At 43.7% G+C, this 25,143-nt stretch overlaps 1 protein-coding gene across 1 annotated transcript in view; it reads left to right on the top strand.

Annotated features, from left to right (window-relative positions):
• CDH4 (cadherin 4) overlaps window positions 1-25,143 on the top strand; it is a 618,635-nt gene that overhangs the window by 357,034 nt on the left and 236,458 nt on the right. The window contains exon 3 of the mRNA XM_014609533.3: window positions 13,994-14,217. Coding sequence (XP_014465019.1) covers window positions 13,994-14,217 — 224 coding nt within the window. The remainder of the gene's footprint in view (window positions 1-13,993; window positions 14,218-25,143) is intronic.

Below are 25,143 nucleotides of genomic sequence, written 5' to 3'. Positions count from 1 at the left end.
GGATGTTGAAGGCAACCATGGAGAAGTGGTAAATGCTCAGTAGGGCCTCCTTCCATCCCCCCACAGGCCTTTTTCAAGGTACCCGTGGACAAAAAGAGCTACAGTTTGTATAGTAAATCCTATTGGAAACAAGGTGGGGTTTTCTAGATGCAAAATATACTTAATATAAAATGTGCATCAGGTTTTTAGAAATGTTATCTTGTGCTCAGAAATCTTGTACTTCAGGAGTACCTGCATGATGTGTTTTCACCAATGAGATCTTTGAAATCTTAAGTCTGAATTTTTAAAGTTAAAGTGTAAAGTCATTTTTAAAATGCTCAGGTGCTACATGGCATGGAATAGGTCTAGAATTTACTTATTGCCAGGGATCTTGGCTTTCTTTGTTTAAAAATCAGAAATACTCTGATTTAGAGAGAGAGGGGAAACCACCCACAAATTCTCTGATTTAAAAACCCCCAAATCCTCATTTTTCCATTGTTAAAATTAAACGCCACTGTATGTAAGTATCAATTGAACACTATTTTATGGATATATTTACAATTTTAAAGCAATTTGGAAGCCTACCAGTGCCTCAATCACTATGATAAAATAAATTCTAAAGGCCTATAAATGTTGGCATTTGATTTGGGTTTTTTATCATGGAAATTCAGAACTTCTCTTGCCCCTTTTGCTCACCAGGGCATGGGTCCAGCTCCAGCTGTCCCCGCTCCCCTCACTGCTTTGTGGCACTCGGCAGCCCTGATATGCCAATGCACTGCCCGTGCCATTGCCCCCCGCTCCCACCCCCACCCAGCCCTGCCAGAGGAGCCCCCAGCTGCCAGGGCTACAGGGCAGGGACCCAGGTCTGCATTTCTCCTGCAGCAGCACCCAAGCCCTGGCTGCCTCATGTGGGAGGCAGCGGCTGCTATGGCAGAGCAGAGCACGGAGCCCAGCTCCCCCTCGCCCATGGGTAGCATGGCCAAAGTGAAGTCATGCCACCAGGCTGCCCCAGGAGTGTGTGCAGCTGCAGGGAACCGGCGCCCCCCTCCAGCCATGGTGAATAGAAAACCCGCATCCCTGCTTATTACTTACTTGCTGTGGTAGTACAGCCAGTTGATGGTGAAATAAGATCACCAGGTTTACCACAGGTTATACTATGAATATCAAGCAGTTTGTACTATTGGATATGCCATATATGAGTATTCACTATAAGTGAAACTGCAAGAAGATAAATAAGAAAGGTTGTACTTCACCTGGGAAGGCATGCACTGGTAACCACAACCACAAAAACCATGTGTAATGCACGAGGACAGCAGGTGTAATGTCTGACATGAGCTACCAAAATAAGGACATGAATCTAGAACAGCAAAACCATGAATATGCCTTATCCGTTTGATTTTTTCTCGCTGCCCATTTGTATGCAAGGTGAGCATTAGTCTTTCTGACAGGTCCTGGCATGCAGTATTATAAGCACATATTGATGCATACAGAGAAAAAAAGAATCAAGATTCATTGACCTGAGAGAGAGACGCCAGCTAACATGGCACCAGAATCCATAATTGTTGGCTGCTAAGGAGTAAACACAAGGAATGTCCTGACTCTTTCCACACGTGTATTTTGCAAATGATAAACTAGGATGTGCTTTTATCACATTTTAAATCACTTCATCTATCTGTGAACAGTTCTGGACTGGCAGCTGGAGAGTAGGTTTCAAAGAACAAGTGATGCCTAGATTGTAGCAGTAGAAGTGTCTGTCTCCACATTGCCATGACAGTGTTGAGCAGCTGTGCGTTGAAGGAACAACTATCACTGTATTTATTTAAATCCAAGACGATCATTTTTTCCCCATTTAACATGCTTGCCCCAGCCCGGCCTGGTAACAGCTGTTGCAGCTGTCACGGCTCTGGCTGACCCTGGAGTCCAGGCCGGAGCTACCACTGCTACAGGGCTGGGCTGGGGATGGAGCCATACCTGAGCCAGGGGGAAAGCAGCAGAAAAAAGATGGCAGGAGGGCAGATTGGGGGGCAGGTAGCAGAGGGGAGGGACAGACCTTGAGGGGAGGGCAGGTGCCAGGCATGGAGGGGGCAGTGGAGGGGAGGCACAGGGGGCCAGACAGCACAGGGAGCAAGTGGTGGGGGGACAGGTGGCAGAGAGAAAATAGAGGCACAGGGGGCAAGGTTCAGGCTGCTTGCCTCTCCATTGCCTGCCTCCCTGCTGCCTCTCCCACCACCTGCCCCCTCGTCACTGCTTTCTCCACTGTAGCAGTGGGGAGGACAAATTGAAGACAGCTCTCCAATAATTAGATTCTATACATGGAAATTGATGACAAATTTATAATATTTCCACATATGGAATCTAATTAGTGGGGGTCATCTTAAATTAAGAGCCATCAGGTGAATGCAGTAGGTCCTAGGGATGGATTGGTATCAATAATTCAGCTTGCTTCCCTGCTGTGGCTTGCAACAAGGGAACTAACTGTGTGATATGGAAACATTTGCCTATTGGGAGAAGGGCTTTTTCATATAGGCCACCAAATATCCATCAGACAGTGGCAGCTTTTGAATGCTGTTGGCCTAGAGGGAAAAGCACAATCCCATATTTTCTATTCACAGGTAGCAAAAGTGTTTGACTTCAGTCACTTCTCACTGTGAAAATGAAAAATGGAGCTCAATTTGATACCCACTGCAGCCACTTGATTTCATTGTCTCCAGTGGGCATTGGTTTGGGCCTGCGAATCATGTCGCTGTTAATCATGTTCTCATACATGAATGGGAACATGCCAGTCTGGCTACTTTGATTACCATCTGGATTTCATGTCTCTCACAGTAGTTGTTATGGTGATGGTTTGGGTAGTATGACAGAAGCTATGTACACCTTCATCCAAATTAAGATTTATAGTTTTAGGTATGGGGGTATTTTTTTCTTCCTCATTTATACTGAAGAATTGGTAGGATTTATCAATAATAATTTTCTCTCTGAGACAGAAATGCAGTTTGAAAAGGAAAGCATATACATATGCATCCATCCACAAATTGCCATTCTTTCTTAACCCATTGAGGCTAGGGACAGACATTACACATAAACCAGTTTGTGATCAGAAACTGGTTTAAACCTGTAATAGAGCGGAAGGTCAGTGCACATAAACCAGTTTGAAAATGGCTGAAACTGATTTGAGATGAACCTGGTTGAATGTAGTATCAGATTTAACTGATTTGGCTCAAACTGGTTTATGCAAGGTCTGTCCCAGACCCCTTCCTGGTTTAAGTTAAACCAGACTCCCCCAGCATCCCGGCATGCTCTGTGGGCCAGGAGGGGCTCTCTGCTCCACAGTAGGGCTGGCCCCTCCCCTCTGCTCCCTGGCCAGAGCTCCTGCAAAGACTTGCAGGCACAGCAGGGTTTGCCTGGTTTCCCTTCCCCCTCCCCTCCCCTCACTGCTCATACAGGAAATTGCCTCCTCCCTCCCTCCCATCTCACACAGCACCAACCCCAACCCCACAGACCCTAGGCATGTGGTATGCTAGCTAAGGCTGAGAGGTGTCTGAGTGTGTCTCTCTCTCCAGTTTCACTGGTGCAGGTGGACAGAACAGTGACTGCTTAGGGATGTTTGGAGCTAAGCAACAGGTCAGCTGGTAAGCTGTTTAAGAAGTTTGAAGTAATGCAGAGAGGCCATTGTTTTGCTAATCAGGTGATAAAAACTGTTTTCACTATCAGCTCCCAGCTGGCTTGCTTGCCTGTCAGTTTGCTGCAGACAGTATAAAGAAGCAGGGAGGGAGATGGAAAAGCTCTGTATCATCAACAGATAAATCCATCGCACCTCCTCCCCTTCTCCCCTTGCCTCAGAGTGCTAGCCTGGGGCTGGGGGGCTGGCAACACTCCCGCCCCTTGAGCAGCCAGTGGAGAAAAGCCTGGGATGGTGCAGGCAGACCTATCAGGGTCTGGCCACACCCCCCACAGCTCAGCACTGTGGAAGGGAGGGAGGGCTGCTCTAGTGCCTCCCAGCTTCTAGCCGGAGCTACTTCAGGCATGTGCCTGAATTTCCCCAATCCAGAAAGCTTGTCTGTCTGGTTTCAAACCAGTTCAGCCTAGCCAGATTAGACTAACCTGGCAAAGATTGAATCCATTTAGGCTCAGGTTTTTTGAATGTCTGTCCCTAGCCTAATTATTTTTTATTGTTTAAACTCAGGACTATTAGCTAATAATCCAGTTGATTTTATTAGCATCATGTGTGCATGAATAAGGATATACATGCATGCATGTACATATAGATACATATGCATATATATGCAAATACATATACCTATAGCTCTTTCATGAAGTACCATTTTCCTAAACTGCATCCTTGTAAGCCCGATCATAGGAGAGATGATCATTAGACACTTATCATTTTTTTTTTGTGCATCCAAAAAACTTGTTTGTATTACTGCTTTTTGCTTTCACCAGTGCTATAAATATTAAAGACAATAAGAGTTTATTAATGTAATATTTTTTATGGAGACATGGTTGAAAAAAGAAAGCATAAGATTAATAATGGCAGGTTGATATCTGGCAAAAAGATGCATTGTTTCCATTTTTCCTATTTCTCTTTTACCAAAGGAGGAGGTCTCTGAGCATTTCATTATCTGTGTTAGAAAGAAATCCAGTTATGGTATTAGATTATAGTTCTATATTCATTATAAACAGAAACTACGGGAAAGAAGGCTTGGGGCGGGGAGAGGTTGTATTGCATCTTCAGTAAATGGAATGACTGAGCTTTTGATTTTTTGTATTAAAAACACAATATTGCCAAGAAGAACTCTCAGTGGTATCAAGAAGACTATCCCATCTGTATAAGGAACATTTTAGAGGTGATAAAAATTGCATGGAGCTAAATGCATTCTCTCAGGCAAAAAGGAAAACAGAAGCCTCTTCCTGAGTTCTCTTGTCTTTTCTTCAACCTTACATCAGTAGTTTTTTGTTGGGTTTTTTTCTTTTTAATTCACACACATCAATCCCAGAAGAGCTCCACAAAACTCGACTTCCTGTGTTTACTTACAAAGCTCTCCATATTACCGAAGCAATTGTGAGATGACTCAGACACTAAAATTGATGACAATGAAGTGGGTGAGAGAACACCTGGCTGATGCCTGATGCACGAACAAATGAAGTGCATCAAGACACCTTTGAAAATTGAGCCCAAGAAGTTGATCTGACGCATGCATTTCCCCAAACTGATTACACTTTACACTGAGATACACCCCTGTTCTTAACACTAGCAGATAACAAACAGTGCAGGACTGGAAGAAGAATTAATTTACAGCATACTTGCTTCCAAAGTGCTTGAGAAACTTTGCCAGTCAGATCGTGTGAGGGACTGAATGTGCTCACACTTTTCAGAAAAAAGATGCCATTTGGGGCAAGAGATTGCCCACCAGTACTTACGAGGTAATATTTGTATTTAAATGTGGTGACCTCTTTTTCTTCCCTTGGTGTCTAAGCCAAGTCTTGTCCAGATGCCTTATTTGATGCTAATGCAACTGGCAGATAAAAGCTATTAAGGTACCACTAAATCAGGGGTGCTTAATCCCTGGCATGTCACCTGGCCAGTGCAGCTCCCCAAGGGTCTGCAATTTTGGTGACGTGGGAGCACCACTGCCACTGCTCCACTGTGACATTTCCAAGTCCCATGTGGCTGGATCAGGTCCAGGCCTCGCCATCTGCGCACAGTTGGGTCAGGCCCTGGCTAAGCCTTTGCTGTATGCTTTGATTAGGCTTCGGCCCCACCAGCCCCATGCAGCTGGATCAGACCTGGGCCATGATGTTCCTGGGCAGCTGTATCGGGCTCTAGCTGAGCTAGCACCATGCACTGGACTGGGTTCACAGAATGACCTGGCTCCACTTGTCTGGCCCGCAGGATGAAAACTTTAGGCACCGCTGCCCTAAATTGTTCCTTGTCCACATGTTCATTGACATCAGTAGGAGGTTTGAATTCAGATGCATGGTAGCACTGGGACAAAAGAAGCAAAGCTAGTGATTTGCTCAAGATCACACAAAGAATTAATATGAAATAAACACATTCACACTGTAAAGTCCTGTGCTCAGAAATATTCAGCTGAGACCGTTCCATAAGTGACTGAGACGTTCAGTGGTTACCCCCTAAGGCATGTTTGCATTAGATCAGATTTATCCATGGTGAAACTCCTTGATTTCATTGCAATGATAGCAGGATGAATTTGACTTAGTGTGTTTATCCTATAAGTGTAACATGCGGAGGGAGCTACTGTTTGCAAAGAGATGACTTTTCCAGTTTGGACTTCTAGGCTCTGAGCGATTTCTTCTTTAGAACGAAATGGTTCCATACAATTAATGAAAATAGTGTTTCAAAAACTTTTGATACCTGGGGCACCCTTTTTTCTGGGTAAAAATTGGCAGCGCACCTCACTTTTACACCAGAAAAGGCATTTATATGTACATACGCAGTAGTGCCCCAAAATTTTGGCCCCATGGGCCAAATGAGCTGTGCCAGGTCAGTCCTCAGGCCAGATCCCAGTCTCGTTGCATGGGGTCAGCGCAGCCAGGGCCTGATCCTGCCACGTAGAACTTGGAAATTTGGCAGCGGGGGACTGGCAGCAGGATTAACTGCCACTGCTCCTCCTCCACCAAATTCCTGACCCACGGGGAGCCCCACGGGCTGGATGACCTGCTTCCACAGGTCAGATCCGATACTGATAAAGTTTCACAGCACACGCTACCGCTCTCACAGCCCACCCTTTGGGAATCGCTGCACTAGAGAGATGGTCCCACCGTCACGGTTAGGGAAAAAAGGTGGCTGAGCTAATTAGTTGATCAAAGTTAGATTTATGCTGTAAGTGTTTAATTTTGGAACTTAAAGATAGAAGCATTTATAAGACTGCTTTAAAATCTAGGAGAAGAGAAACTGTTTCTATCTGGATAATATGACTGGTTTCCTTAGGCAACATGGAAGAAAGCAGCGCTTCTCAGGGGCTAATCATTCTGAATTGCAGGATGCTATCTTGCCAGGGGCAGCTCCTGGGAAAGGAAAAGAGTCATTCTTGGATGTAGTGGCCCTGGCCGGTTTGGTGGAAATTTGTTAGCAGGTGAAAGGAGGACAAATGTGCTTTGTCTTGAACCCAGAAAGCAAGGCTCAAGGCTAGTCTTTCAGTGTATTCCATTCAATATCATATTAAACTCCAGCAAACCTTCCCCAATCAACCTCTTCCTGAGATATCTGGGGGCAACTAAGTTCAGTATCTGACCATAAATCTAGCAAACTCTTTGTCTGATCATTTGACTCTGTCCAGCTAGTCTAACAAGCTACCTAATAAAAAGGAACAATACATAAACTTGTTGGAGGGGGTTGGGGTTTTTTTTATCCTATGTCGTTTTTGAAGAAAGATACAACTCATTTTTTCTTTAGATGCCAAACAGCCTGCTGCAGCTTCTCTGCCCGTCATTCACTACCTATTTCCCCATATCAAATTGTCATATTGCCTCCTTTCATAGAGCAAGCAATTAAAAATGATGGGGGTAAAGGGTTAAACCTAAAAGCCTGCTAATGAGGGTGCTGTCCTGGTTTTCTTTTCATCGGGCATTTGATGCTGTTTTCAACATAAGCTTTCGATAAGCATCACTGAACATTTTTCCACAGTATATTAAAAAAAAAAAAGATTTTTTTTTTTTTTTACCATCCTGTAAAAATGATAGATGTGGGGCTCTGCTGTTTATCTGCAATCCTAATTACTGATGCCGCTGCCTTTGAATGTTAAATTCATGCAGTGTTCCTTAGACTTCAAACTGGTCAAAGAAAGATAGATTCAAGTCCACAGAGATCTGAGCTTGGTAAACAGAGCCAATGCTTATTTATTTATTTGTGAACTTATTTTTTTAAGTCCAGAGTTGCATCCACTGCAAATTACATAAATTTCGAGCTTTCTAAAGAAGAAAAAGACAAATGTCTGACATGGTGTGAATATTTAACTTACAGTCTACATCACTTAAAGTGAAAAGCTGGGGGAGGTATGCAAGGATGGAAGGTTCTTCCCATTTATTAAGCAATGCTGTTCATTACAGCACAATAATGTGATATTTGTCAGGATTGATTCTATAAATGTTTTGAAGAAAGGATGTAAAATCCCGTGGAAACGCACTCGATGTGTGGTGGGGAAGGAGGAGTGCATGAGAGCTAATGAGGATAACAGAGAAGAGAAGAGTGCTAAGAATCTGCTCGACTGCATGGAAACACGGTTGCATGTCTGTGTGCCCGTATGTATCTGATAGGTAGATCATTGATAAGGACCCGCTGAAAAGACCACAGGATCCACACCTGTTAGACTACAAATCCCAAGTACGATCAATGGGAGTCTGCTGAATTCACTTGCGAATAAAGTGTGCGTAGCATTCATTGCTAGTGTCCTAAAACATGCTCTTACAAAGCCAGGGTTCGATGGATGCGTCATGCTAGTACTTATAAGAGGCACAGTGTATCCTGTTCCTGTTGAAATGTCATTCTGAGGTTTGCACTTCACACAGTACATACAGATACCTTGGTTCAGACCAACATTTGAGCAGGGGTTTAAGTTTAGCGGAGTTCTGTGGAAGGCATGCCTCAAGTGCACAAAATAGTCAAAACGTATGGGCAGTTAAGATCACTAAAACAGCCTTAATTCCAGCTCCATGTGACTAACCCACCCACTTCTGAGACAAGGTTATTTACCCATCCTACTTCCTTAAAGAATTTGTACGTCGTGTGCAATCCTTATGAATCTGCCTGTTGGGATTTTCCATTAAAGGCACTTTGTTTTAATTGTTATGATACAAATTGTCGGTGTGTCTCTACCTGGATTAATCTACACCTCTCATTAGGCTATGAGAGTTTGAATTAGGTGCCCGAATCTTTGTGCACCTTATAGAAAATATATTTATTAGGGCTGGCAATTAATCACAGTTAACGCACACGATTAACATGTTAATTGTTGTTTGCGTTGATTTTTTTTTTTAAATCATTAACCCAGGCACATGGTTTTGGAGCTCTGCTCTGATCACTGCAGTTTCCAGGCCACCCCACGGGGCAGTGCTGCCAGTGGAGAGGACCGCAGGGCAGCCAGGGTACGGGCTCCAAGTGGCTGCAGCGGGGGGGAGGGGCACACATGGACATGGACACACAGCCGTAGCCTGCAGGCAGCCAGGAACATAGCCCAGTATTGTGTGGAGCACTGCCCAGCAGACAAGTCTGTGAAGGGGAAAGGGGGTGGGGGAGGCAGATCAAGGCCTCCACGGTGAGGGAGGGAGAGGGGCAGGGACAAGGGCTAGGGTGAATGGGGCCCTGCGGTGGATCGTGGGATGATTGGAGCCATGGGCCACTCATCCAGGGGCGCACGGGAGGGGCTTCTGCTGCTGTGTGCACCCCAGGGGACCTGCCCCCGGATTTGTGCATGGGGCAGAGGTAGGCTGCTGCTGCGGGCAGGGGCTCCACGCCTCACTGCCTTTGCCCAGGGAGCATGCAGTGGCTGCTCCATGTCCCCTGCCTGCCCCGATGCTGCAGGCATCACCGTGTGTAGAAGGAGGGAAAATCTGCAAGGTCCCTGATGGGAACACTCCTGGTGGGAGGCACAAAGGGTCGTGTGGCTCCTGGGGCAGTGGCAGCCAGGCACAAAGCCCCAGCCTGCAGCAGCAGCCCACCACCTCCCCACGCACAAATCCAGGGACACATGCCCCCATGTCTCCCCTGTGGTGTGCACAGCGGTGGGAGCCTCGTCGCACACCTGGATGAGTCACCCACAGCTCACAACCCGCCCTGGGATCCCTTCACCCCAGCCCTGCCTCTGCTCACTCCTTCCCTCACCTTGGGGGCCTCCATCTGCTCCCCTATGCCCCTTTCCCCCACCCCATACACTTACCTGCTGGGTAGTGTGTGTGTCTGCCCCTCACTGCCAAGCCACAGCCCCTCCAGCCCTGCTGCTGCCCCTCGCTCCTGAGCCACAGTACCCCACATCCTGCCAGGGGGTGCAGGGACCCCCCTCCCTGGGCTCCAAAACCCACACACACCCCCGCAGCCCCCAACACCTTCACAAATTCCCCCCCACACACACACCCCACCCCCAAAACATACAAAATACCTGCATAATTTTGCACAACTTTGAGTTTTTCTGTGCATAATTTTCAATTTTTAGCTGTGCGATTTAAAATTGTGATTAATTGCAATTAATTTTTTAATCATGCAACTAATCGCAATCAATTTTTTTAATCGTTTAACAGCCCTAATAGTTATGTGTTCACCTGAGGTCACAGCCGAGATTATACAGCAAAGGCTGATAGAGCTGCCATAGAAGGGGGTTTTTCAGCGTGGTGTTTGTCCTTTGCATAATTTGCTGAAGCAGTTTTTGTAGCATACAATCATGTATCATCCGATTGAGGACATAAATAAATTCCTATCTGTCATCGGCATGATGTATTGGTGAGAGATGAAAATGGTACAGAAAACATTAGTGTGTTGAGTCACTATGGACTTGATCCAGACAGGTGTTGAGCACTCACATCTCTCACCGAAGTCAGCAAAGGCAGAGTATCTCTCAGGATTGAAACCTAAGAGAGCATTATAGGACATACAGAAGAGAACGTAATAGCGATTGCTCTGGCCAGATTGTGAGCCCTTTGTGCAAGTATTCCCAGTGAAGCTAGAAATTGCATGGACGTTGGAGTATATCACTCTCTCTATCCACAGTGCACCAAATGCATCCCCAGTGCCATTCTGCTTCAGCTAATGAAGTGATACTAAAGTTGAACTTGGCCTAATATATTTAATCATTATTCAGGCAGCTGTGCAAGGCTGAGATCTCCATAACGGCAAAACTTTACAGATTCTGGTGTCCTTGAAGTCTTCTCTCTTTTTGCTCTCCTAAGACCTCAGTCAAGGAGGAGTTCCTCATATTTAATTCATCTATCTACGGTATCGTGTGTGGAACAGTATGGAGCAGAGACTTTGCTTGTTTAAAAAATTAGACTTAATTTCTCTCAGGATCCTCTCTGTCTCTAGTCAAGTTTGTTTTAAACTAATGGAAGTAATTAGTGAATCACAGAGGGACTTTGTCTAAGAGGTAGCCATTTTTAGATAATGGAGCATAAAAGTCGACACAGTGACATATGACACAAGAGCAGCATATTGGAGCAGTGCACTGTGTCTTAAGCAGATGTTTAAGTATTTTGAATACTGAATCAGTATGAACATATAGGAAGGCTTTCTTTTCACCCAATTAGTAGTACTTTGTGTATTTGTTTAATCTTTACTAAATTAGAATAAGCACTGAATTGCCGCAATTATAACGTTCTTGCTTTGTCTGTCTGTCTTAATTATCCATTATACTTTATGCGTATGATATATAGGTATTGCAGAAAACCATACCAATTACAGAACTGAATTTGATTGCTTTTTACAGGGCCCTGGCATAAATGAAAGGCTTAATCATTCTCCAGTTTACATAATGTTTACCTGCACTGAACAAAAGAGAGGAGTTTTCTGAAAACAACTTATTAATTGACCATACTACAAAACACCATAACATGTTTCTATATATTTAATGTAGCTATGAGTAAAAGGGGAGATTTTCAAAAGTTCCTAAGAGATTTAGGAGCATCAATCCCAGTGGAAGTCAATCTCTAAAGCCCTTAGGTGGTATTGCAAACCTGCCCTTAAAATGCTAAATACATCCCGGTTTTCTGATGACATCACGTTTACAAGCACTTATCATGGCCTGTTTCTGATACTATCAGAAGTGTTGGGTGTGCTTCCTTCGGGCTGCAGTTTAAAGCTCATTGAAACCAATGAAGGCCTCTATTTGAGTTCAGTGGGCTGAGAGCGACAGTTCTGTCTTCATGCAGTAACTTGACAGCAATTTCAATATAAAAGCAGCATTTCATGGGCTTGAATAAGGCTCTTCAATCCAGACAGCCACAAGGTGAAAGAGCTTTGATTCAAGTTCCTTTCCATGTCAGAGCTCTTGCGGCCCGAAACAATCCTAACTTTTTTTTATTGAAATCAAGTGAGGTCTATTCCTATGCACTGCCCACATCCCCGGGTCAAGCAGAACTCCCCTTGAATGCACAAGCTTTGCTTTTGCAAGAACAGAGGGCCTGAGCTTTCATTTTGCTCAACGTCTTCTGTTTTCAGGGGCATCACGGACTGGACCCAAAATATCTAGACCTTCAGAAAGTGGGCCATAGAAACAGTATTGTAATACTCTGTTTCTTAGATAAACGGAGGAATCATTGTCATTAGCACCCAGAACAAAGAAGGAGATATCAGCTCTTATTACATAGAAAAACGTGTTATTGTAGTCTGGGGTGGTTTGGGGGGGGTTATAGCAAATGGGGCAGACGCCTAAAGTGAAAAACTCTAGACAAGAAGATGCACATAGAAGTTTATTTATTGCAAACCTAGCAATAATGAAAAATGAAGGCATAGAAAAATAAATGTTATTAAACAATATATCAAGGAGCCCCCCCCCCCCCCCCCCCCCGGGCTTTAGAATAATCAGTAATTAAATCATGTAATCTGTGACAGTGAAATTACCTAAAAACAAAACCCTCCCCCCGTAATTGCTTTAATACCCACTTAAAAAAAATACTAGGTAACTTTATCCATCTTTTTTTTTTTATCAGCAAAATGTGACATTTGCTGTTGGTGCCTCATAATTTACTGCAGCGCTAGGTGACAGTTCCAACAGCACAGATATAAAAATGTACTAATGTCATTTAAATAAATATGCAGTCTGGAAAGCCTTTTCAAGCCAGCGCCGTTAAGAAACAAACTCAATACCGCGCTCATTAAGGGATGCATTGTGCATAATAAAGCAGAAGGACGGTCCACTGGCTAGGCCACTAACTGGGGACTCAAGAGACTGAGATTCAGTTCCTTGCTCCACTACATAAGTCCCATGTGACTTTGGGAAGTGTTTTTGTCACTCTGCACCTCTGATCCCTGTATAGCAAATGAGGCTGGCAGTACTTCACAGTGGTGTTATGAGGATAAATGTATTAAAGACAATGAAGCACTGAGATGCTACAGTAATAGGTGCCATGTAAGTACCTTAGCTGTATATCCATTTGCACTTCCTTGAAATATTTTATCTGGTGTAATATATGTGCATATTATCCAATGAAGTAATGGTGCAGCAGAAGGTGATCTAATTGTGTGCAAATGGTTGCAGGTTCAAATCCATCTAATCTGTCAATTTTGCTATTTCACAGATAAGGATATTTTTTAGCCCAGCATTTGTGATGTTCAGCCAGGTGTCAGCAAAAAAAGTACTTGTTAACAAGACAATACATTACCATCATTTGATTTTAAGTGCAAAATAGATTTCGACATTAAGGGACCCTTGAGCAGACACCCTATTTTTTAGGCTCCGTGTTGTATTTTTGGACCTGTTTCGGAGTTCTGCCCTTTTCACAGGAATGTGGTATAGAGAGCGGTCAGATAGCAGATTACTGTGCTGCCTGCATGTATGACACTTCAGCACAGGGATACATTTTCTAAAATGATTTTTTAATTTCTCTTTATTAAGTTACATATTGCTGATAATTGAATTGTTATGGGGCTTTACGTTTCAGTTAAGCATGTACAAATATCTTATCTAGTGGGTAGATTGTTGAAGGATTAAGGAAACAGAATACATTTTGTGCAAAGAATACCCACAGCGTGGGTAATAGACTCCAGTTGAATTTAAAAGATAATGGTGACAAGGGAGAAATCCACTTGTAGAAATGGGGAACAGCTGCGTTTTAGATCTAATGAAACTGTATCAAATACTTTAAAAACGGCTTGCAGCTCCTTCCCCTGGGGCTGGAGATAAAGCGCAGGAGCATTCCTGAAAGGTCGAAGAAACAGTTAAATCATTTCCTTGATGGTTATTAGAGATATAGAGCACATCGCTGAAAATTAAATGTCTGAAACTTGTGTTTGATTGCTTTTCTTATCATACCCGTCTCACACGTCTCCTCTGTCTCTTGCCTCCTATTCTAGTAAAATTTAATGGCTGTGTCGGGAACAAGGGAGTTCGGTACGAAACCAACAACTTGGACTTCAAGGTGAGGACAGATGGGACTGTCTATGCTGCCCATCCGGTGCATACCCCTTCAAAGCAGACAATGTTTGTGGTGACTGCATGGGACCACCAAACCCTAGAGAGATGGGAAACAATGGTCAGACTGCTGGTGGGAGAGAAGTCTCAACACAGTGGTCACAAGGTAAAGAGGCTGTTTTCTTGACTAAATCTGCATGTGTTCCCTACTTCTGTAAAAAGATTAATATAATATAGGCGTGCATTACACAGTCTGTCTCGTCATATTTACAGGGCAGGTTTCTAAATAGGAAAAGCCACAAACAGTGGCCAGCATCTTGCAAGCTTATTCCCTTCCTTGCACATGCTTTCACTTGGCATTATTAGAGAAGATGCTCCTTATTTCAGACTTGCATGTTTTTAACTGATGACTTAGTTCTGTTATATAGAGAAGCTTCTTGCCTTATAGAGGATTTTTCAGATTGTCATGTCTTTGCTTTTTATTGTTCACCATTTCCCTCCAATTAAAGGTATGGCGAATCGATCCTGTGTCTATCTTCCTGCCAGAATTTAACTAGTCTCTTCTCAAGCGACACGGGGTAAAATTCTGCTCTCTGGTGAAATAGTTTAAAGCTTGAGTTGCACGTTGACTCCGTCTCCATAGCTATAGCTGAGAGAAGAATTTGACCTGTGGACTCTTCTACCAGCATGGTACGATGATAAATTTCTTTCAATGAGCCATCTGTCTCTTTCCGCAGCCCAGTGGAAGAGCCGAGCGCTCTCATAGAGGGGATCCAGATTGGAGATTTAAGCTTGTTTTCTTCAAAAGACAACAAGGACTAGGAGCGTGGTGGCTGCCTGATAAGAAACACATGCTGGCACAAAGCCTCCCTTGGCCAAAAGGGCAGTCAGGCACAACATGGCACCTTTGTGGCAGGCATCCAGTCCACTGAGTGCCCATGTCCTCCCTTAACTGGAGTTGAATAATGCAAGCTGGTGCCAAAGGCTTACAATACTCACCAGTCAATACTTAAGGGCTCTTTCCTGAAGCAAGATACACATTTATTATTGTTGTTGTTATATCTTTATTGTCCTGGATATGTGCAGAAGAAGGCACCATCCGAAGGGTGCACTGTGCCATTTAAACGCAACCCTCTCTTGGCAACAGCGTCGATTCACTGCACTCCCAGGGGCCGATCAGAGACACATTATTTTTCTCGAGGCTTTAAGGTGATGCCAGAGACTCATGCAGTGTGTCTAGCTCTCTCCATTCCCTTTGGGCCAATTTTTACCTGCAGAGAGAAATGAGGGAGGGGAGCATTCAAAGGAATTGCATTCTGCATGCAGTCACCCGGTATATTCTCCCCAGAGCTAGGGTGAGGCATAGATCTCTATAAATATATGCTTCCCCTCCACCCCATTCCCCAGGACGACTTTAGTTCACGCTAGACATAATTAATCCCCGCATATTGTATCATCTGTGTTTCCACTTAGTAACAAAAGGAACGCTGCTTCCCTGTTACAGGATGCGTCTACATGAGATGCTAATTGCACAGTAGCCTAAAAGCACTGCACAGTAGTGTGCCGGGCAAAAACCATGCTAATACTCTACTGCACAGTAGTATCGGGCTACTGCGCAGTAAGTGTCGTTAAAAAGCTGTGTGCCGGCTGGCGCTACATAACACAAGTTACTGCGCATTGATTTAGTACTCGACTAACCAAGTACTAAATTTAATGCATAGCAACTACAGCGTATTACTGAACGTGTAGACGCGCCCGCAGTGATTCAGTCCTGGAGGAACAAAGTAATGTAACTTATGTACGACTTCAAAGTTTCAGCTCAGCTCAGCCGAAAGCACAAAGAAAACTCGGTGAACACCCATTTCTCCTTTAGCAAAATATTTGGAAATCCATCTACTCATAATATAAGCTGAACTCTGGTTCAACGCGGAGCTACAGCTTTTTAAAATTCAGATCATTCCTTTCTAAAAGCCTTATTAGTGTATAGTTTGAGGCTGAAAAAAATATGGAAAACAAGACTAATGACAAGGTCACAGACAGTTTTATTGTGGGTCCACATTACCAGCATCTAACTTGTGTTTTATTTCAGCACTCGTGCTTTTTGCAAGCAAAATAATGCTTTGTTTACCAAAGAAACAAACATGATAGCGGGATTATTTTCAAAGATAACACTGCCGCGCTGAAAACCAACAACATCCAGTTCGATTTGTTTCAGGTCGCGACCCTAATAACCGGCATTTCATAGACCTTCCAGGGAACACATTTGACAAGTATTCTTAGTAGATATAATATGACTCAAGCGAAAATGCATCTACAGGCAACTGTGTTAGGGACTTTTCTGACTCTGGCAAGCTTTTTTTCCCGAGAACTACAAGCCATTATTGTGCAGTCTCCAATTTGGTGCGGGCAACCAGCATCCCTCATTTTCCTTTGTATGCTTGTGACTGATTTATGTACATGATTGATAATTTGGGATAACTATGAATCTGTCCCCCAGCATCCTGCAATCAGTGCCTGGTTGTTTGCTGGTATGTAATTTTGGAGGAGGCATGCCCTTCTGGTCTGGTCTGATGAGCACTCACCTGTGCTCCTCCATCCCCCTCCATCGGATGGCCATCTGCTGCACAAGTACTCCGAGTAACAAGGTTTCCTTCCCCTCTTCTCCCTAGTAGCGTGTTCCTTTAAGGGGAAACAACATACAGCTCATAATTTTCAGCAAATTGAAATTTCTTGAGGAAATGATTGCGCCACCTGGAATGGGCACCACTTAAAAACCAGCTTGTAGTAATGGTTACTATGCTACACGCATTAGAGAGAGGAGAATTTATCCGAATAGCGAGGGCACTAGTATAAGACTTGGGAAATTGAGTTTCCAGCCCCAGCTAGGAATGGGCTAGTGGGGCACCAGCCCCGGGTGCAAATTTAGGGGGTACATTGATTGTGCTGCCGCAGTGGCAGCAGCAGTAGCCGGGGTGTTCGAGTCTCCAAGGCCGGTAACACTGAGACCCCCTCCCCTGCTCTCTGTCCTCTCTGTCCAGGGTGCAAACACACTAGTTATACCTCTGTCTGCCAAAGACGGTGTGCATGTGACCTTGGGCAGGTCTGTTAGTTCCTCGGTGCCTCAGTCCCCCACATGTAAAATGAACATAAGCACTTTTCTCTCTCTCAGCAATCAGGACTCGTGGTAGAGATGATATCTTTTATTCGACCAGCTAGATTTTTGCAAAAAGAAATTCTTTAATTGCAAGCTTTCAGGCACAAACACCCTTCATCAGGCATCAGAGAAATAATTGTAAAAGTTCTCCTGGGTACAGTCTTTTCTCCAATGCCTGATGAAGGGTGTTTATGCCCGAAAGCTTGCAATTAAAGACTTTTTTTTTTGCAAAAATCCAGTTGGTCTAATAAAAGATATCACCTCTACCACGAGTCCTGATTGCTTTTGCCACTACACCAGTACGGCTACAACCTGGATACCTTTCTGGCTCACAGAAGTGCGTGTGGTTAAATACATTAAAGAACGTGAGATGCTCCTGTCCTGTGGTGATGGGGGCTGTAGCTCTACCTACAAGACAGGGACACTGCTGAATTTCAGAAGCCCTGAAATAGGATCTTGCAGACCGCTGTCCCCAGGTGGAGTTGGCACTGAATTCAAATAATCCCTCTGAGCTTGCACTGAAGAATCAGAGCTTCTGTTACTATACACGTATCTCAGCCATCGCAGGGTGGTTGCTCTTGTTGAAAGCTGACGTTTTAATGGTGAGCCTAGTACCCTGACCCTGTTTCTTCTTTATATCGTACCCTTAAAATGTGCTAATTGTCTTAGATAACTGCACAGTCTGATTTCAGTATGTGCCCCGTTGATTAAAGGAAGGGTAGGCATTGCTGAATAAACATGAGGTAACTCTATCCGTTTACCACAGCAAAGCGGGCAAATTTCCAGTGGAAACCATTGTAGTAGAAGGATTTTAATGACAATATCTAAGTTTCATTAGAGTAGGATAAAATTGATCGCAAAGAGGGTAAGTATAAAAATCCAAGGCAATTTACGAGCCATAAAGAATAGATTTCTTTTTCTTCCTCTCCTAGCAACCACTTGAAGGTAAACCTTTTTCTGGTTAACACAAGTGGTGTTAGTAACTGTAGGAACTTTTTTTTTTTTTTGTTCAGTCTTGCAGGAAACCTGATAGCAATTCAATTAGAAAATGCAAATGAGGTCACATATTTCCCACCGGAGTGCTGAATTACCCCAGAGGAAACTGAGTGATATTCTAGCATAACAATAAATACTTAAGATAAAGTTTCTTACGCCGTTCTCATCTGACTGGCTGTTGTTGCAATTGAAAGTGTCAATGGGACCTGTGGGTATAATTTGCACACACACAAAAAAAAAAGAAAAAAGGAAAAGAAACTGTTGTTTATTAAGCCCTTATAGCTCACATCAGCATTTATGAAAGATAAACCTGAATGGGATAATACTCCAAAAGAAAAAACAATCAGCTTGTTAGGCTTTACTTATCTGGAATTAGCTGTGTAGCGTCTTCTTCATTCCAGTATTCTTCCCCGTCAAATACCCATTGACTTAGTTTTCATCTTAGTTTCCATCTTTTGCTTTAGCGTAATACTTGTAAGCAGTGATATATCTGGAGGCGTCAATCTTCAACGTATTCTACCTTCCGCATGTGCAGAAACTGAAATTGCCCCGAGTCTGAATGTCTCCATATCCATCTACCTTCTAGCCCACGCGCTGCCCCCATCAGTCTGTACAAAATGAGCGCCTGAGCCCCCCTCAGTCTCCATTATTCCAGTCATCCCTTGAAGTCAGTGACCCTAGGGCCTGAGCCATTTTGCAGCAGGTGAAGAGTTAGACCACAAAATGCAGTCTGGCCTCCCTCTCTTCTGTACCCGTGTCCAAGCATATTAAATCAGTTGTAGCAGACTGCTTTTTCTTCATTGCTATCTTGTATTTAACTGTCATTATCACTTCATAAATGAATATCAATATCACAGAAAGAGATTGGGAACAGTTCTCAGCAGAAGAGGCTCCAGAAGACAGAGACGTTGAGAGCGTATGTGCAAAATGACAGCCATCTTCTCTGTTTATTCTGGGAGAAATCTCGTTCTATACTCAAATTATTATCTTTGCAAGGCTCAATAGCTTATTGTCCTTCCCTCCCAACTTTTCAGAGCTGAAGGCAGGGTTGGCCACTTGAAGACAAGGGAAATTGTAGAACTAAAACATTACAAATTATGTACATCTGCAACCAAGATGAACAAGACTGTATTGAGGTCTGTGCCAAAATGTCACTACTGATGTAAGCCCTACCTACATCATGTTATGTCCCATCTTATTTTGCCGTTCTTTCATGAACCGGGTGTAGGATCAGCCACCATGAACATGACCGTCTCCTGGAACTAGACTGTTAAAGGTATTTGCCTCATTCAGAGTCCTTAACTTATCATTGCTGCCGTTTCATTAGAGTAGGCTAAAAGTGTTTTTAAAAAGCATTGTTTTGACTGGGTCACAAAAGGACTGAATTAACTCAACCAGATCCTTGAAAAGGAGGAGGACATTTAATGTCTGTGGTAGAGTTGACTAATAAAATTAATAATGTATAGCTGTTGACAGTGAGACTGACCATGATAATTGGGGAAATTTAATGCTTAAATGAATTTGACCACCCAGGATTTAATCACAGCATCAGCTGCAAATCCCGTTCATGAAACTGTGTGCACGCATTCAGCCTGCTCTTGCAGAGGGATTGAGAAACCAGGCCTGCCGTTAAAGTCGGCATGAGCTTTAAGTCCTCAGCACCTTTGAAAAATGAACCGGGTTTCATACAATTTTAGAGCCAAACTTACTAATGTTACCTTTTTATGTAGTCTCCATCCTACCCTAGGGACGGGCTCAGAAAGATAGTAAAAGCCCATCCCAAAGCGAAATTCATTCATCCACTAATAAAACGGGAACAGAGCTAACTACACAGCAAAAATCTCTTCTTCCAACAAAAGAAAACAGTTGGAGAGATCCACCTTACCTATCTATGATTTATGCTTTGCTCCGACTCGATCAAAGCCCTTAACCTTTGTTTCAGTGTTCTTTGTTGTTAACTGCCGAAATCTGACTACCGGGTCGAAAAGATGTTCTGAACTATAGCACCGAAAAATAAATGTCATGTCTGTGGCAATTCGTCCCAATCATTGTTTGTAAATATGGGTCTAATTCAAGGACAAGCATCATTATAGGCATGTTGATGAAGGGACATCTCTTAAAACGTATTCAGTTGGACCAGTGGGAACCTACCCATTTCTCATCTTCTCACAGGCTTGCCTCTCAGCTGTTAAACCCTTGGTGGCAAAGAAGGATTGGAGTTCTTTCAAACTTGTCAGTGTGACTCTTTACTTTGCTGAAAGTGTATATCACTGTTAAGTGACTTGATAGTCTCCCTCCCAGGCTTTACCAGTCCAGAGGGTGACAAGAACAAACCAGTGAAACACAGGTGTCCCGCCTGCATGGACTTCCCAAACCTTTCTAATTACCCAGAAAAAAGGTATCGTTTCAACTGCTTAAAACCTTCACTCAACAAAGCAAGTGCTGGGGTGCTTTGCTCAACTGAGGAATGAGAGAGGAAAAACTTCATCATTGCAAGATCCTGCTAAAATACCAGGGGATGGCTTGAAAGGGTTGGAACCCAAACACTGCATAAAGGGCCAGAAATAATTTTTTTACCAGTTTATTAAAAAGCCGGTAGAAAAAGTTACTAATGTATTCAAAACAGGGAGTGCGTACAGCATTTGACTAGCTCATGCTATCTTCAAAGTACATTATGCATACATATTAAACATAGAAGGGATGTCTTACAATGTTAAAGCTTTTTTAAATAAAAAATTGGGGCCCTCTGAAGTAAAGTTCACTTCAGTACCTAAACAAACTTTTTAAGGGGCTTCTTTGCTTTTTATTTCTGAAGGCTTATCATCATTGTTGGCGTTCATAGCTGCAGAAGATAGCGTATAATGTTCTGCCTGAGTTATTGAGAATGAGTTGATGAGCCCAGTTTTTGCCTGGAATGGTTGGTTACAGACTGAACTAATGATAGTAGGTGTGCAGGACTGGGAAAGCTGATCTTGATGCTGAAACTTTTTTGTAGCTTGGCTGCACACGGCATCTCTAATGCGTAAGTACTCAAAAACTGGTCATGGAATAGAATCAGGGGGCTGGAAGAGACCCCGAAGTATCATTGGGTCTAGCCCCCTGCATGAGCAGGAAAGACATCTGGGGTCAGACAACCCCAGCCAGGTGACCGTCCAATCCTCTCTTGAAGACCTCTAGAGTAGATGATTGCACCACCTCTGGGGGGAGCTTGTTCCATAGCCTGGACACGCTAGTTGTAAAGAAGTTTTTCCTAATGTTCAGCCTGAAACTGTCTTCCAGCAGTTTGTGGCCGTTGTTTCTAGTTTTCAACCAGGGTGCCCAGTGAATCACCGAGCCCCTGATGTACACCTCTGATGCAGTGGTAAGCCACAATCAGGTCCCCTCTCGGCCTTCTTCCACCAATAGTTTCCACCATGATGTGCATTCGTGATGTAGTTCACAGAAATTAAACGAGAATTCTGCACTGATACAGGATCATTTTAAATGAGTCTTGTTGCCAGCCAGATGAGCATGTATCCAGAACACAGTTCTCCATAAAGGATTTTCTTAGGGAACTGGTTATCAAATATCTTAACTGTATGATTAGGCTTTCATGATCATCATGGCATATTTAGTGCATTTGCTTGTGTGAGAAAACCCCACAGGATTTGGGATTCCTGTCTTGCCATCTTAATTTGCATTAGCTTTTCCAGATAACTTAGGTAGGAACATTTTACTTCTCTTCCTATCCCTGAAATCTGTAAGCATCATCCCTCGATCAACAGCCCCAAGTAGGATCAGCTCGATTAGATGAGCCACGTGAGTGAAGAGAACAGGATTTCATTGTTTTAAAACTTTGGCCCTAATATTATTTGCTCAAAGTCATTGAGGAAGTTGGTGGGAGAGCAAGGACAAGAGCTCAGCAGCTTACGTCTTCCAGCTCGGGTATTTCGTGCCCCCCTTTTGACAAGATGTTTGCAAAGTTAGAGAGTTAACATCAAGTTGCAATGGTGTTCTTATTTTGTAATAAGCAAGATAAGAATCATAGAGGTGCTCTCCTTATTCCATCATACAGCCACATAAGTGTCTGAGCAAATAACATGGATTCAGGCAATCACAATAGCAGATGGGGTTTAGGAGTTCTGTAATTTAACAACCAAGTTCTTGAGAAGCACTAGTACTCTGAAAATATTGTGGCTTGTGCCAATTATGGGAAGGACTTTGACTTGACGAAGGTAAAAGTGGCTTTCATAAACGCAAGAAAAGAGAAGAATACAAAAGTAATATTGGTGTTTCTTAAACACTTATACCTAAGTAGCACTGGTGCTTCAAAAGGGAATGTGAAACAGGTCAGGTTGGTGTAGGGAATTATATAAGGAAGCATGATCTCATCAGACTTTTTCTTGTTGGGTTAAGATGTTCAAACCTTGAAATGAAGAGGGAAAAATACATCAAGATCTCTACTTTCAGATGATGTTGTCACCTCCTGCTAGTCCAATAATTCAAACAGCATTCAGAGAGTTGTACAGGAAAGAAAAAAACCCATGGATGAGTGTTTGGAAATAGATGAAAGCATAGCAGGGATGGAGCCAGAGCCTGTTTGGCAAGGTATGTACCTGTGAGAGGAAGGAATCCTGCCCAGGAGGAAAGTGGAAGGAAAGTTTGACAGTGAATCTTGAAAGCCAACGTGATGACTTCGGGCTGTACAAAAACAATTGGCCCACTTCTAATGATCCTTTCTTCATAGTCCTGTGTGGTTTATTTGTAGTAGCTCTCTCCCTCCACTACAGCTACTGTGCCTCCTGGTTCCTGACACGTTTTACTTATTATTTTGCATGGGAGACCTCTGAGGGAAACCTTGTCGTTGGTGAGTCGGTAGAGGAACCAATGCTTTAACACTGTGAGTTCCATTAGAGGGATTTGCTTAGAGGGATTGGCCAACAACACGCTTTCTTATGCAAAAGAATGGCGTTCTGATATCGTGGCCAAATCCCAAACCAGATAATTGTATTCCACCTAACTAAAATTGTCCTCTCGTGCTTTCAGCTGGCTCAGACATTCTTATTTTGCTTTCTGAATTATTTTATAGTGATGTGAAGGGCTTGTATTTCTCAGCAAAGCTGATGGCGTTTTAGTGATGAGTTACGTGGAACCACATTTTCCAGAACTCATGGAAACTGCCAGCTGCATAATATGCATCATGATCATTACTGCAGAATCAGAAATAAAGAAGCAAGATGGGGTTGGTAATATCTTTTGTTGAACCAACTGTGTAGTAATTCTTTACTTTGTCATTGTGTGTCATTGCCCTACCTGCTATTGCTGCTTTACATGTCATTGCTCTACCCGCTATTGCTGCGTTACATATCATTGCCCTACCCACTATTGCTGCTTTACGTGTCATTGCCCTACCCGCTATTGCTGCTTTACATGCCATTGCTCTACCTGCTATTGCTGCTTTACATGCCATTGCCCTACCCGCTATTGCTGCTTTACATGTCATTGCTCTACCTGCTATTGCTGCTTTACATGCCATTGCCCTACCCGCTATTGCTGCTTTACATGTCATTGCTCTACCCGCTATTGCTGCTTTACATGCCATTGCCCTACCCGCTATTGCTGCTTTACATGTCATTGCTCTACCCGCTATTGCTGCGTTACAGATCATTGCCCTACCCACTATTGCTGCTTTACGTGTCATTGCCCTACCCGCTATTGCTGCTTTACATATCATTGCCCTACCCGCTATTGCTGCTTTACATGCCATTGCCCTACCCGCTATTGCTGCTTTACGTACCATTGCTCTACCCGCTATTGCTGCTTTACATGTCATTGCTCTACCCGCTATTGCTGCGTTACATATCATTGCCCTACCCACTATTGCTGCGTTACATATCATTGCCCTACCTGCTATTGCTGCTTTACGTGTCATTGCTCTACCTGCTATTGCTGCTTTACATGCCATTGCCCTACCCGCTATTGCTGCTTTACGTACCATTGCTCTACCCGCTATTGCTGCTTTACATGTCATTGCTCTACCCGCTATTGCTGCGTTACATATCATTGCCCTACCCACTATTGCTGCGTTACATATCATTGCCCTACCTGCTATTGCTGCTTTACATGTCATTGCTCTACCTGCTATTGCTGCTTTACATGCCATTGCCCTACCCGCTATTGCTGCTTTACATATCATTGCTCTACCCGCTATTGCTGCTTTACATGCCATTGCCCTACCCGCTATTGCTGCTTTACATGTCATTGCTCTACCCGCTATTGCTGCGTTACAGATCATTGCCCTACCCACTATTGCTGCTTTACGTGTCATTGCCCTACCCGCTATTGCTGCTTTACATATCATTGCCCTACCCGCTATTGCTGCTTTACATGCCATTGCCCTACCCGCTATTGCTGCTTTACGTACCATTGCTCTACCCGCTATTGCTGCTTTACATGCCATTGCCCTACCCGCTATTGCCGCTTTACGTGCCATTGCCCTACCCGCTATTGCTGTGTTACATATCATTGCCCTACCCGCTATTGCTGCTTTACATGTCATTGCCCTACCCGCTATTGCTGTGTTACATATCATTGCCCTACCTGCTATTGCTGTTTTACATGTCATTGCTCTACCCGCTATTGCTGCCTTACATGTCAATGCTCTACCCGCTATTGCTGCTTTACATGCCATTGCCCTACCCGCTATTGCTGCTTTACGTGCCATTGCCCTACCCGCTATTGCTGTGTTACATGTCATTGCCCTACCCGCTATTGCTGCTTTACATGTCATTGCTCTACCCGCTATTGCTGCTTTACATGCCATTGTCCTACCCGCTATTGCTGCTTTACATGTCATTGCTCTACCCGCTATTGCTGCTTTACATGCCATTGCCCTACCCGCTATTGCTGCTTTACATGTCATTGCTCTACCCGCTATTGCTGCTTTACATGCCATTGCCCTAC

Source organism: Alligator mississippiensis, chromosome 9 (genome assembly GCF_030867095.1).
Source record: "Alligator mississippiensis isolate rAllMis1 chromosome 9, rAllMis1, whole genome shotgun sequence".
NCBI lineage: Eukaryota > Metazoa > Chordata > Crocodylia > Alligatoridae > Alligator > Alligator mississippiensis.
The sequence above is the reverse complement of the archived record's forward strand: the minus strand, read 5'-3'. Positions and strand labels throughout refer to the sequence as shown.